General features: G+C 46.7%; 1 protein-coding gene across 1 annotated transcript in view; it reads right to left on the minus strand.

Annotated features, from left to right (window-relative positions):
* Window positions 1–14,521, minus strand: part of MAP6 (microtubule associated protein 6) — a 60,726-nt gene that overhangs the window by 15,061 nt on the left and 31,144 nt on the right. The window contains exons 2-3 of the mRNA XM_081002234.1: window positions 6,446–6,659; window positions 421–617 (exon numbers count right to left, since the gene is read on the minus strand). Of these exons, the coding sequence (XP_080858360.1) occupies window positions 421–617; window positions 6,446–6,659 (411 nt within the window). The remainder of the gene's footprint in view (window positions 1–420; window positions 618–6,445; window positions 6,660–14,521) is intronic.

Raw genomic sequence — 14,521 nt, forward strand, 5'->3', positions numbered from 1 at the left:
ACAGGTTTGGCAGGATTTTTGATGCCCCAAAAAACCAGGCCAACCTGTTTATCCGGGGCGAAAGCTAGACAAGAAGACCTGTCTTCCAGCCCCTGTCCTGTTCTATCTCCCCCCTAAATCTCTGATGTACACAGACTGAAAACTAATCTGCTGTGCCTTTTCCTGCCTCCTATTACGCTAGGCAGCCAAACAACCCCCCCCCTTTGCAAAAAGGAGGCTTTCTAATCCGCCTTTGAAATCAAAGATAAAAAGCTTCTAATACAATTGGAACACAGGCAGATTAGAAGCCCCTAATTAATTTTGTGGCCTTTATTTAAAAAAAATAAAGAAAATAAAGAAAATAAAAGGAGGGGGGGATAGAAAACGAGAGAAAGAGAGAGAGAGAGAAAGAGAAAAGCAAGTAAGAGCAGTGAAATTTACTCTTTCGCCTCGGCCAATTTATTGTTCATCTCTTTACTCTTCTCCTTTTCCTCGGCGTTTGTCGCGCTGGGCCCCTCGGCGCTCTTTTTCTTAGACGACCGGCTCGAAACCATCTGCTTATCTTTGGCCTTTTTCAGGGGTTTATGGCTTGTGGTCGTCTTTTTTGGCTTAGAAGGCTGAGGGCTCGGCTTCTCCACCTGGGCGGGCGCAACCGGCAAGCCGCCGCCGGCACAAAAGAGAAACAACACACACAACACACAAGGAGAGGTGAGGGGGAGGGAGGAGAAAAGCGAATTTAGAGAGGCGTTGCCGAACGGTGGCAAAGGTTTCATCGAGAGGGCAGCGTCAAGGCCTTTAAGCCAGGCACAGGCCAACTCGGCCCTCCAGATGTTTTAGGACTACAACTCCCACCATCCCTGACCACTGGTCCCGTTAGCTAGGGATGATGGGAGTTGTAGTCCCAAAACATCTGGAGGGCCGAGTTGGCCTATGCCTGCTTTAAGCTGACTGGTGAACTAACCTGTCCTTAGAAGCATTAACCCTCTTTGTGTATGCACCACCATCAGGGCTGTGGGCCACAAGATTTGCCTTGCATCTCTGTCTGATATACAGTGGTACCTTGGTTTAAGAACAGCTTAGTTGATGAACAACTTGGATTAAGAACGCTGCAAACCCGGAAGTAGGTGTTTTGGTTTGTGAACTTTGCCTTGGAAGCAGAACATGTTCCACTTCCTGTTGAGTGTAAATTGAGTGCCCCGGTGCTATGGGAAAGCGTGCCTTGGTTTAAGAACGCTTTGGTTTAAGAACAGGCTTCTGGAATGGATTAAGTTCGGAAACCAAGGTACCACTGTATGGAGCATTAGGGGACAGTTAGTACCACTGGTAGGGACATGCTGTGCTCCTTCTGGGGTAGTTTGTCCAGCTTTGGTGGCCACCCAGCACTCAGTTCTCACCTGTGGCTCCGCGGAGGACCTTAAGGTCCACAAATGACAACATTTTGGAGGTCCCAAGACGCAAGGTGGTTAGATTGGTCTCAACTAGGGCCAGGGCCTTTTCAGTACTGGCCCCAACTTGGTGGAACGCTCTGTCACAAGAGACCAGGGCCCTGCGGGACTTGACATCTTTCCGCAGGGCCTGCAAGACAGAGCTGTTCCGCCTGGCCTTTGGTTTGGACTCAGTCTGACCCTTATGTTTCCCTCCCCTTATGGTCTTGATTTATCAGCTACTTTAAAATGAGGCTGCATTTTAAATTGGTTTCCCCGCCCCCTCTCTTTCTGCTCCTGAAATATACTTGGAGTCGAGAGTGGATTTCATGCTCTTTATTCAGCTCATAGTGGTGAGGAGGAATGGAAGTTCCCCCAGAATGTCTGCTTTATATACATTATTTATACAAGGGGACCCACATGATTGGCTAATTCCAGGATTCTCCTGTAGGCCAATCAGATTGCGGATTCCCTTCCACCTGGAGCTGGATTGGGTGGCTCCTGCGGACCAATCAGACTGCTGAATTCTGGACCCTATTCCTCTAGGACCAATCAGACTGCTGCATTCTGAATCCTATTGTTCTAGGACCAATCAGACTGCTGCATTCCGAATGCTATTCAACTCAGTACATAACACCCCTTTCACTGTGATTTTATTGGTGTTAGCCGCCCTGAGCCCAGCTCTGGCTGGGGAGGGTGGGGTATAAATAAAGTTTATTATTATTATTATTATTATTATTATTATTATTATTAGATGCTGTCAGGAGGCAACAGCGGCCACACCCTAGGAATGGCTTCAACTGGCCAGCTAAACCAGGTGAGGGAAGCTGATGGGGTCTCAAACCCTCAAGGAGTTAGGGGTTCCCCCTGCATGCGAAGACAGGCTCTGACAGATTGAGTGGATGAGACCAAGACTGGGTCCAATGGTCAAGAAGGCGGTTTCTGAACATGCCGTAGAGCAGAGACGTCCAGCTCCCATGAAATTGTGATTTACTCACAGAATAAAAAACTGGCAATCAGGTCAAAGTTGTTGACCTTTTTAAAAGGGGAGGGTAGTAATGTTGAGCCTTCTTTAGGGGGAAAGTCAGCGTTTTCATTTTTGCAGCCTCTTTGTTTTGTTTTCGTGACTCTGTGGAACCCAGTTCAGCTACTGAGTGATTGTGTGGCTGCAGTACACTGTTTATTGATTTCATTTTATGGGTCAATGGTCTCGTTAGAGAATAAAATCCATGTTAAATTGCTGTTTCAGGGGTTGTTTATAAAGTCTGGCGCAAATTAATCCATTTTGCATTATTTTCTATGGGAAAACGCACCTTGGTTTTGGAACGCTTTAGTTTTGGAACGGACTTCCAGAACAGATTAAGTTTGAGAACCAAGGTACCACTGTGTGGCAGGAGAGAAAGGGAAAGGAATTATTCCTTGCTTGAGATGGGTATTTGAAACCCCCTGTTTAGCTGGGGAAAGGCTGATGCAATGCTCCCACTATGGTGAATTAGACTGGCAGAAATTCAAGAAGAAAAATGGACCCAGGGCAGTTATAAAGGTTGTGGATTCCTTAGGGTGATGGTGGTTAAGCTAAGGAGTAAAAAACAAAAACAAAACTCTTTAGAAAAACAGAGATCTACCCCCTGGAACCCTCTTGGGGATCAACCAGTCGGTCGTGGTTGACCGGGTGGACATCCCTGCTGTAGAGCCTAGCTGTCAACGTTTCCCTTTTCTTGGGAGGAATCGTATTCGGAATAAGGGAATTTCCCGTTAAAAAAAGGGAAACATTGACAGCTATGCTGTAGAGGGAAGTGAGGGGCAGATGGGGCTAGTCCACCTGGGAAGGGAGCCCATCTAGGAGAAGGAAAACACTGATCCTAAACTTCCACTGCCTTGTGGGACATCTTCAGGAGACGAAAAGACTCCGTTTTTTCTTTATTTCTATCTCTGCCAAGCTAAGCAGTTGGCTCCTTACCTCTCTCGCCCTGACCGAGCCACTGTGATCCACGCGACGGTCACCTCCAGACTGGATTATTGTAACTCGCTCTACGTGGGACTGCCCTTGAGACTGACCCAGAAACTCCAGCGGGTGCAGAATGCTGCGGTGAGACTCCTTACGGGGTCCTCGCCGTGGGATCACATTCACCCGGTGCTATACTAGCTGCACTGGCTCCCGGTGGAGTACAGGGCCAAGTTTAAGGTGCTGGTTTTGACCTTTAAAGCTGTAGGATCCTCATACTTATGGGACTGCCTCTCCTGGTATGTCCCACGGAGGACCTTACAGTCTTCAAACAAAAACACCTTGGAGGTCCTGGGCCACAGAGAGGCTAGGCTGGCCTCAACTAGAGCCAGGGCTTTTTCGGCTGTGGCTCCATTCTGGTGGAACGCTCTGTCACAAGAGACTAGGGCCCTGCGGGACTTGACATCTTTCCGCAGGGCCTGCAAGACAGAGCTGTTCCAGCAGGCCTTTGGCCAAGGCACAGCCTGATCCCCTCCTTTGGAAATCCTCACAGAGCTTCTAGCCCAATAGTTGCCATTAATCTGATTGGAATTAATTTTATAATGAAATTATTTTAGAATGTTTTATCATTTTACTGTTGTTAGCTGCTCTGAGCCTGGCTTCGGCTGGGGAGGGCGGGCTATAAATAAAATTTATTATTATTATTATTATTATTATTATTATTAACCCTACACAAATCCGAAGTGGAGTCTCTAAGATGGGTGGATGGTACCTTGTACACCTCCTGGCAATTCCTGTAGCCTAGCTGGTGCCAAATGCCTTGCCCTGCTTTCCTTTGGACCACATCATCAAGACTGAGAGGGAGGTCTTGTCATTTGGGCAGCACCGGACCTCCAGGCTTGTGCCCCAGAGAGGTCTCTTTGGTGCTGCTAATGTACTGTTCACCCCTAAATGCGCACTCCATTGTCTCTCAAGACAGACGAGTGCCAACAACCTATATTTCCAGTCCGTTTCTGAGTCACTGTGCATTCATTCTCCACTGAGATCTGTGCTCTAGGTTCTGGGCTGCTTTGCATAAATGAAGCTGTGTGTGCCCCGTTCACTATAATGGGTAATATAAAAATGGGTGTAACGTCCCCTTTTGGTCAAAGTTATTGGATTAAGTGGATTAGTTAAAGGTAAAGGGACCCCTGACCGTTAGGTCCAGTCGTGGCCAACTCTGGGGTTGCAGCGCTCATCTCGCTTTATTGGCCGAGGGAGCCGGCGTACAGCTTCCAGGTCATGTGGCAGCATGACTAAGCCGCTTCTGGGGGACCAGAGCAGCACATGGAAATGCCGTTTACCTTCCCGCCAGAGTGGTACCTATTTATCTACTTGCACTTTGACGTGCTTTCGAACTGCTATGTTGGCAGGAGCAGGGACTGAGCAACGGGAGCTCACCCTGTTGTGGGGATTCGAACCGCCGACCTTCTGATCGGCAAGTCCTAGTCTCTGTGGTTTAACCCACAGCGCCACCCGCGTCCCTCTTAAGTGGATTAAGCCTGCCCAAAAAATTGCAGCCAGATATATCCAGGCAGTTTTGTGCAGGGCCCTTCTAAAACCTTGGGCAGTAAAGGCTGAGAGAGACCCCTAGCCAGGGCCCTGAAGAGATGCCCCAATCTCTGCCCCTCACACCACCATCCCCGAGAGGACAGAAAATGTCTGAGGAGGCTCCATGTGTGGTGGTGAAGGCAGCATCCTGAATCCTGCGGCACAAGGGAAGCTGAGAGCCAGTGCTCTGCAGATCCAGGAAATTAATCTGCTTACATCAGGGGTCGGCAAGGATTACCGGGCGTGGGCCGGATCACTCAAACAGAGATCCTCTGTGGGCCAGGCCAGCGCAGCGCGACTCTGGAAATTGCGTCTGCGCATGTCTGGAACACGGGTGGCGCTGTGGGTTAAACCACAGTGCCTAGGACTTGCCGATCAGAAGGTTGGCGGTTTGAATCCCCACAACGGAGTGAGCTCCCATTGCTCAGTCCCTGCTCCTGCCAACCTAGCAGTTTGAAAGCACGTCCAAGTGCAAGTAGATAAATAGGTACCGCCCCGGCGGGAAGGTAAACGGTGTTTCCGTGCGCTGCTCTGGTTCGCCAGAAGCGGCTTAGTCATGCTGGCCACATGAACCGGAAGCTGTACGCCGGCTCCCTCGGCCAGTAAAGCGGGATGAGCGCCGTAACCCCAGAGTCGGCCACAACTGGACCTAACGGTCAGGGGTCCCTTTACCTTTATGTCTGCGGTGCCGGATATCAGTTCTGCACATGCCCAGATGCTGAAAATTGCGCATGCGCAGAAGCCATTTTCAGTGTCTGGGCATGCGCAGAAGCAATTTCTGGTGCTGCCGACATGCGCAGACGCGATTTCCGGCATCTGGGCATGTGCAGAAGCGATTTACAGAGCAGCGGAAGAGAGTCCCAACGCCGCGCTGTGCTGGTTTAGTGCAGCGTGCGGGAACTTGCCAAGAGGGCAGCTTGGTTTGGGGGCGGCTCGGGGGCCAGTTAAACGGCATCCAAGGGCCGCTTCCGGCCCATGGGCCACAGGTTGGGGGGACCCTGGCTTACATCAGATCATGTATAGATTTGTAGTGAACAAACAAGGGCACACAGAGATACTAGGGGTTATTATAGGCCCTGAAAACAAAACAAAACAAAACAAAAACCCCAAGCCCTGTAGCTTTTGCAACAGTAGGAGCCTGATCTGATGGTTCCTAGCCTCTGTCGAATCTGGTTTGTGGGCCAAAATGAAACTGAAGTCAAATCACAGAGCAGTTCAAGGAGGTGAGAACTTCTGAACTAGCCAGCCAACTGGACGGGATGTTAGTGGGATGCGCGAGGGAGTGGTGCATCCTGCTGACCCCGCAGAGACTCCCCCTCCCCAAATTTGCCACAGAGCATGGAGGAAGGACCTCCCCCCCTCCAGATGACGCTGGACTCCAACTCCCATCAGCCCCAGCCAGCGTGCGAGGAAGCAGCATACAAAAGTATGAAGTAAACGAATGTTTTGTTTCGGCGGGGAAGTATCCCACAGAGGAGCCGTACTGCCTGTCTCCCGTCTCCCTTACCTTTGTGATTTCCTTGTAGGGCTCGCTGTACAGGCTCCGTATCCTCCGATGCTCGAGGAATTTGTTATCCGAAGGGCCGGGCTTTGCCCCTTCGACAGTGAACTGGGTGCTGTAACTCGTTTTGTGGTTCATCTTCCCCTCCGGAAACTTGTACTGGGGCTTGACCTTGATGGCTTTCACCGGCTTGACGTCTGTCCAGGGTTGGAATTCATTTCTGAGGGGAAGGCGGAGAGCTTGAGTGAGAAGCAGGAAATCAAAAGGCTGGCCAGAAGGGCTAAGAAATAGAATGGCTTCAGTAGCTTTCTGTTTGTACACACCGTTATGCTGAACAGTGTCGGTTGTTTAATTGACACCGAAAGGAGAAAATGCCTAGATGTGTATCACTGAAGGCTTTAACGTGGGGAAATTCCACTGGAGTATACTAAGTGGTCTCTGAACTCCTTGATGGGTTGATAATTAACAACTGTTGTCTGCTGGCTAACATGTGAGTGTTTAACCTTAGATCAGGCGGCAAAGGTATTTGGTTGCAAATGTGCCATTTTAGAAGGGTGGTGGCTAAGTCTTTGCTCTCAGCCTCTGTGGGAGTGAGATGCTACCCATAACCTAAGATGCTGCACAGCCTAAGGGGCTGAAATGCAGGCAAAATGGAGCCCGGGTGAGAGACAGCTATGTTAGTCGGCTCTGATTATAGGTTTCTTTTATTTCTAAGAAGATGGGTCTGTGTTTGACTTGCACAAGATGGAATTATGGAAAACCAATAAAAAAATAATTGGCACACAAAAAAAGACATTGTATGGAATTATTTGGATGTACCTTTGATTTTTTCATTCTGTTTTTGAAGAAAGTTCTGCAAGTAAAGTTTCAACAATCTAATGGGTCTAGATCAGTGTTTCTCAACCTGTGGGTCCCCAGACGTTGTTGGACTACAACTCCCATCATTCCTAGCCAGCATGACCAGTGGTCAGGGATGATGGGAGTTGTAGTCCAACAACGTCTGGGGACCCACAGGTTGAGAACCGCTGGTCTAGACGATGTTTCACTCCAAAAGGAGCAAGTCTTTATGCATCCGGTGACTTCACGCTGAGCAATATTAATATCTGCGATAGACACAGAGGGCTCCCCCACCCTCTACCCAAGGGTTTGGGGGAAGAGGCTGTTGCCATGTCAGGTTGCCTGGTCTTTCAAAACTCAAGAGCCAGAGCTGGAGGCTACAGAGTGATCAAGGGCTGGAGCTTAGTATCACTTGGTAGGGGACTAAGGTGGTACTGGGCAGGTCCAAAAGAAGATCCTGGTTTAGATCTGTTAGATCAAGCGTGGACCACTGAAACTGGAAGATAGGAAATTGCCTTCTCCTGAGTCTGACCATTGGTCCATTTACCTCAGTGTTGTTGGCACTGACTGGCAGCAGCTCTCCAGGATTTCAGGCAGAGGAGATGCTGAGATGAAACTTGACAACCTTCTGCACAAAAAGAAGGTATTTCCCCATCTCCAGTCAGCACGTCTGTCTCATGCTTGTGGGGTTCAGTGGCACTGTCAAACTTTGAGGCCATTGACAGTGGAACCTCGGTGGTCGAACACTTCGGAAGTCAAACATTTCAACTTTCGAACAACAACAACCCGGAAGCAAATTCTTCTGTTTTTTCGAACGCACCTCGGAAGTCCAACAGCTTCTGAGGCGCATTTCTCCATATTTTCCAACGGATTTTGCCAGGCGCCCATTGCGCCTTAGTTATCGAACGTTTTGGAAGTCAAACGGTCTTCTGGAACAGATTACGTTCAACAACCGAGGTTCCACTGTATAAATTTCCTCCGTTTGGGGGACTTCTGTTTGTTTTAGTGATTTGTGCAGCCTCTCTGGAAGCCTCCCCCCTTTTGGGGGGTAAAGTCATTTAAATAAATAAATGTATGATGATTAGACACCATTCCATACATGTTTTTGTTTGTGGTTCTGCATGCCCGCCCGTGGAATAACAGAGTTCAGTAATAATCTCTGAATTGGGTTTTCTGTGCATCCTAGTTCCAGTCTACAGTGGAATGTGTTTTGCTATTCATATGTTTCAAACAGTTGTTTTTTTAAAATAAAAATTGAGATTTCCCAAGCTTGGGAATGTCACAGTCCTATTGTTTTTTTCCTGTTCTGTTAGATGCAGCCATCTTGTGCTATGCCACACCCCTAGGGCAGCCATTTTGTGTTATGTCATGACCCGTTGACAACCATTTTGGCCCCCATGGGAGCCATTTTGTGACTGGTGTCCATGACCACATCCTCAGAAGACCTCACAAGGTCAGCGAGCTTTTCCGCAGCCCCCCAACACGCTCAAGGGCTGTGTGCCTTTGGTATACATACTCCGAACAGTCACTTATTTCATGAGTTTATAACAGCCGGAGCCAGTAAGCTGGCCAGAAATTTAGGGGACGCTAGGGAATATTCACATCCTCGTCTTTGTGGGGCAGGGAGCAGAATCCACTGACACAACGTGATGTGGATAAAATGGATAAAATGAAGTCCCTGGAGACTGAAATGTGGAATAAGGAGACTTGATTCAACACTACAGCCGAGCTCAAAATGGCTGCTGTCCGTGGTTCTATTCTTCGCTGGTGTTCCCCCAAAATGTTGTCCTCCATGCACCCGTTCCCCATACACTTTGGTTCCTGCTACTATAATGAAGGAGGCATGTTTTTCTATTTTACTGTTTTTTGCGTATTAGCATTGTTGTCTGTTTTGTAATTTCAGGGTTCATAGGGCTATTAAACCATCATCATCATCAGTAGTAGTGATAGTAGTATGCCAGCTTAGAGGAATTTTTTTTTTTTAAGGTGGGCTTTCTGAACAAGAAAATAAACACCCATAAACTTCATATGAGCATACGAAGAGCCGCCTGGATCATAGCTGTCAACGTTTTCCTTTTTTAAAAGGGAAATTCCCTTATTCCAAATAGGATTCCTCGCAAGAAAAGGGAAAAGTTGTCAGCTATGGCCTGGATAAGGCCAGAGGCCCATCTAGTCCAGCATCCTGTTCTCACATATCCCTTCAAATTCATAATATTTTTGTTTACTGTACCATAACTTTAATGTAGTTCTATTTATATCTAAAACTTTCAACTCTTCCCTCTTTTGGTCTAATTTTTCCTTATCCTTCTTTTGCTTAGACATCCTAAATTTCTCCTCCAATATCCTGACCTCCTCTTCTACCTCCCTAATCCTTCTATCTTTCCCTTTTTTAAAAACACTGACAAGCTCTGAATACATTCTCCCCTAATGACTGCTTTCATTGCTTCCCATTTTGTTGTTAATGGGAGATCCGGGTCTTTATTTTCCTCAAATACCTTTTTAGCACTATTTTTATTTGAACCTTACTCTGTTCATCAGCTACCAACCAAGGGTTAAACCTCCAAGAATAGGACCTATTAATATGACCTATTTGAAGGATGGCAGATACAGGGCCATGGTCAGTGATCTTAATCATTCTGATATTCATTCCCTTCACCCATGCCCTAGCCTCTTGCGATATTAAAATACCAACAGGATTTGAACACAAGACCCCTCTCCTCTCCTGCAGCTTCCAGGAACTGGTACCCGGATTCTGACAGGTGATGGGCTCAATATAAACAGCTGCACAACTCTACTGGTACTAACAGTTATAGCTCCGGAACACAGTTCAGGGGAAGCTGGCTTTCTGTTCTCTATATCTCCCCATCCTCCTAAAACAAACTTTCCAAAGTGGGAGATAACTGTCACTGTCAAACGGGGGGGGGGGGGGGACACTGTCCTTGGGTGTGATTGGGCAGGGGGGTGTTGAATAAAAATAAGGGGCACTGGAAGCATAAAGAAGAGAAGAAAATTTTGAAATTAGCTAAAATGTATAAGACAAATAATAAATGTTGGAAATGTAAAGAAAAAGAAGGAACATTTTATCATATGTGGTGGGAATGTAAAAAAGTAAAGAACTGGGAAATGATATATAATGAGATGAAAAAGATGTTGAAATATACATTTTTAAAAAAACCAGAAGCATTTTTACTTGGTATTATAGGTCAGGACATTAATAGGCAAGATGTTAAATTGTTTTTATATGCAACAACTGTGGCAAGAGTATTGTTAGCCCAGAAATGGAAACAAGAAGAAATTCCGACGAAAGAAGAATGGCAAACGAAATTAATGGACTATGCAGAATTGGACAAAGTGACAGGAAGGATTTGAAACCTGCGGGACCAGAGATTTACAGAAGATTGGAAGAAGTATATGAATTATTTGAAGAGTAGCTGTAATCAACAAATTACGCTAGCAGGACTACAAGAAGTTTTGTAAGGAGAAATATACGAAGTGTTACAAAGTAGAAAAAGATAGAGGTATTGGTTATGAGTTTGAAATGCAACAGGGAAGATAAGAAATGCATACTGAGAGACTAGATTGGAAAATTTTCAGACAGGACTGATGGAAGTCAAAAATTTGAATAAGATGTAAAAGTATGTTTAATTACTGTTGAAAATGATGTTTAAAAAACTAATAAAAATTATATATATAAAAAAAGAAGAAAATTTTGAAAAACCGTTCACATATGTTCCATGTGTTGTGTAATGACGCTTAGCAATGCAACATCAAAGCCGCGGCGAGCGCTTTATTTTCCAAATAAACTCGCAAAACTTTCTGTGTGTAATGTGAATACAGGGGTACCTCTGGTTGCGAACGGGATCCGTTCCGGAGGCCCGACTGCAACATGAAAAGAGCGCAACCCGCAGCGGCGCATCTGCGCACGCGCGGGTTGCGATTCGCCACTTCTGCGCATGCGGTCATTTTGCGCTTCTGCGCATGCGCGAGCGGCGAAACCCGGAAGTAACCCTTTCCAGTACTTCCGGGTCACCGCGGGACGTAACCTGAAAGAACGTAACCTGAAGCAAATGTAACATGAGGTATGACTGTATCACTATGGTTGATTTTAATAAATCATTTTATGATTTCAAGCTTCAAGGTGTCTCATTTACAACAACAGCTTTCTTTACTGTGTTTCAGGACACAGGTAGAAAGAAAGATACAGTGGTACCTCAGGTTAAAGTACTTAATTTGTTCCGGAGGTCTGTACTTAACCTGAAAGTGTTCTTAACCTGAAGCACCACTTTAGCTAATGCGGCCTCCCACTGCGGCTGCACGATTTCTGTTCTCATCCTGAAGCAAAGTTCTTAACCTGAAGCACTGTTTCTGGGTTAGCGGAGTCTGTAACCTGAAGCGTATGTAACCCGAGGTACCACTGTACACAAAAGAATGCAAATTTATCTCTGCATCTTTGTTTTTTTCGCTTAAAGAAGGTAGATGGGGGGGGGGGTGTGCTGAGTAAATCTTTCCCCCCTGAAAAGTAGGGTGGTAGGCCAAATAAGTTTAGGAACCCCTGTTCTAAAATAGCAATGAGAGGTAGAGTGTGTTGCTGTCAAACATCTCTGAGTTTCCACCATCCTCAATGGAAAATAATCAATGAGAGTTGATGGTGGACTGACCAATAAGGTCTGCTTTATTCCCTTCCCCCTTTTCAGGATGATCAATCCACTTTGCAATCCATTTGAGTGACAGCAGGCCGTGACGCTGCGTCCTTACTCCAGGGCAGAAACACACCCATTAATTAAAACCTAGCCGGTCGTTAATATTCAGTGCACACTCCCGGCTAGCGGCAAACTGCTTGCAAAGACCACACCGCAAACACCACAAGCAGCCAATGTGTGTCTGCACGCATATGATTTTCCCCCTTGCATTAACGGCATCCCAGAAGGGAGATTTGCATGTTGATCAGGGCTCCACTCAGTGGATTGAGATCTGCGTCGTTTCTAACAAGGAACTTTGGTCCAGACCAGCCTTCCTCAGCTTGGTGCCTTCAGATGGCTTTGCTGGCTGGGACCGATGAGGGTTGTAATAAGGACAAATTCGCCGTTCTGAGCGCAATGCAAAGTTTCGGTACAGACCTTTAAAGCCCTAAACGGCCCTATATATCTGAAGGAGCATCTCCACCCCTGTTGTTCAGTGCAGACACTGAGGTCCAGCTCCGAGGGCCTTCTGGCGGTTCCCTCACTGCGAGAATTGAGGTTACAGGGAACCAGGCAGAGGGCCTTCTTGGTAGTGGCACCCAGTTTGTGGAATGCCCTCCCATCACATGTTAAACAGATATACAACCATATGATTCTTAAAAGACACCAGGGAAGTTTTTAGTGTGTTTTATTATTTTTTGTTGGGAGTCGCCCAGAGTGACTGGGGCAACCCAGTCAGATATTATTATTATTATTATTATTATTAGTATTAGTATTAGTATTATTACTTTACTACTACAGTGGTACCTCGGTTCTCAAACATCTCCATTGACGAATGTTTCAGAACCCAAACGCTGAAAACAAACTTTGCGCCTCACTTTTCAAACATTTCAGAACTCAAACGGTCTTCTGGAACGGATTACGTTTGAGAACCGAGGTACCACTATCTTATTATTAAGATGGCTATTGATGGCTACTTGCAGGGCCGGATTAAGGTTTGATGAGGCCCTAAGCTAGTGAAGGCAATGGGGCCCTTTATATGTCCAGCCGTCCTTTGTCAACTACAAATTGTTGCTGTTTTTAGTGTTGATTATATGCTATATGGTAATTTATGGACCTAACAGGTACAGAAACCCATTTGCACATGTTGCCGTGCAACCAGTCCATGCAGAATGCAGGCACCTTATATATAGAAATGAGCAAACCAGTGATATTTTTGGGAGCAGGCTAGCAGGCGGGGCCCATGACTTACATTGTAGGAGCCTACACAACACAAAGCACTGTTGCTGTATGTAGGTTTTATTTTATTTGTTTTTTAACTTATATTTTGGAAATTTACATCCAGGTTTCCCCCCCCTCTAATTTTTTGGGAGGCCACCAAGAGAGTGGGGCCCTTAGCTATAGCTTGTTTAGTTTATACAGTGGTACCTCAGCTTACAGACGCTTCAGGTTACAGACACTTCAGGTTACAGACCCCGCTAACCCAGAAATAGTACCTCGGGTTAAGAACTTTGCTTCAGGATGAGAACAGAAATTGTGCTCCGACGGAGTGGCAGCAGCGGGAGGCCCCATTAGCTAAAGTGGTACCTCAGGTTAAGAACAGTTTCAGGTTAAGAGTGGACCTCCAGAACGAATTAAGTTCTTAACCAGAGGTAGCACTGTACGTAAATCTGGAACAGTGGGAAGCAGAAATGCTTCTGAACATCAGTTGCTGGAAACAGGAAGAGGGGAAAGGGCTCATGGGGTTGAATCGGGCTTGCAGATTTCCCACGGCCATCTAGTTGACCCCTTGCCTTTCCGAGACTAAAACCCTCTAGCTGTCACTCCTACAGTCATAAGAGCATCAGAAGTTCTGACAGCAGCCAACTGGATGCTTGTGATGAAGCCCAAAAGCAGAACTAGGAGCAACTCTCCCCTCCAGTGGTTTCCAGCAACTGTTGTTCAGAATCATTGGAAGGGACCACCTGTTAGAATTCCTGCTCTGTGATTGCAGTCATGGGGTTGTTGTCTTTCACATGACGGTGTATGTTTTGACACCACAGAGTGGGAAGCGATGGAGACAGGATGTTTGTGTGACTGTGTTCCGTGAAGTGGGACTATTGTCCTTTGTTCTTTCTCTTTGGTGTCTGATGCTAGAGAGAGAGGGAGCCATGTTGCAGTGCTCCCTGTGTGTTTATATGTAAATAAAATAGATTAGCCAAAATGCTGAGTTGCTGAGATCTGTCACCCGAACTGCACAGACTCTGCGGATCCCTAAGTGTGCCGGTGTCGGTGGGCATCGGTCGCTGTGATGTTCGGGCTGAAGAAAGCTTTTGAAGCTCCCGAACGAAAGTCCAGGAAGAAGAAAAAGAGTTTGGATTTGATATCCTGCCTTTCACTCCCTTTAAGGAGTCTCAAAGCGGCTAACAATCTCCTTTCCCTTCCTCCCCCACAACAAACTGTGAGGTGAGTGGGGCTGAGAGACTTCAGAGAAGTGTGGCTAGCCCAAGGTCACCCAGCAGCTGCATGTGGAAGAGCAGGGAAGCGAACCCGGTTCACCAGATTATGAGTCCACTGCTCTTAACCA

The sequence above is a fragment of the Podarcis pityusensis genome (assembly GCF_964106645.2).
Source record: "Podarcis pityusensis genome assembly, chromosome: 4".
Classification (NCBI taxonomy): domain Eukaryota; kingdom Metazoa; phylum Chordata; class Lepidosauria; order Squamata; family Lacertidae; genus Podarcis; species Podarcis pityusensis.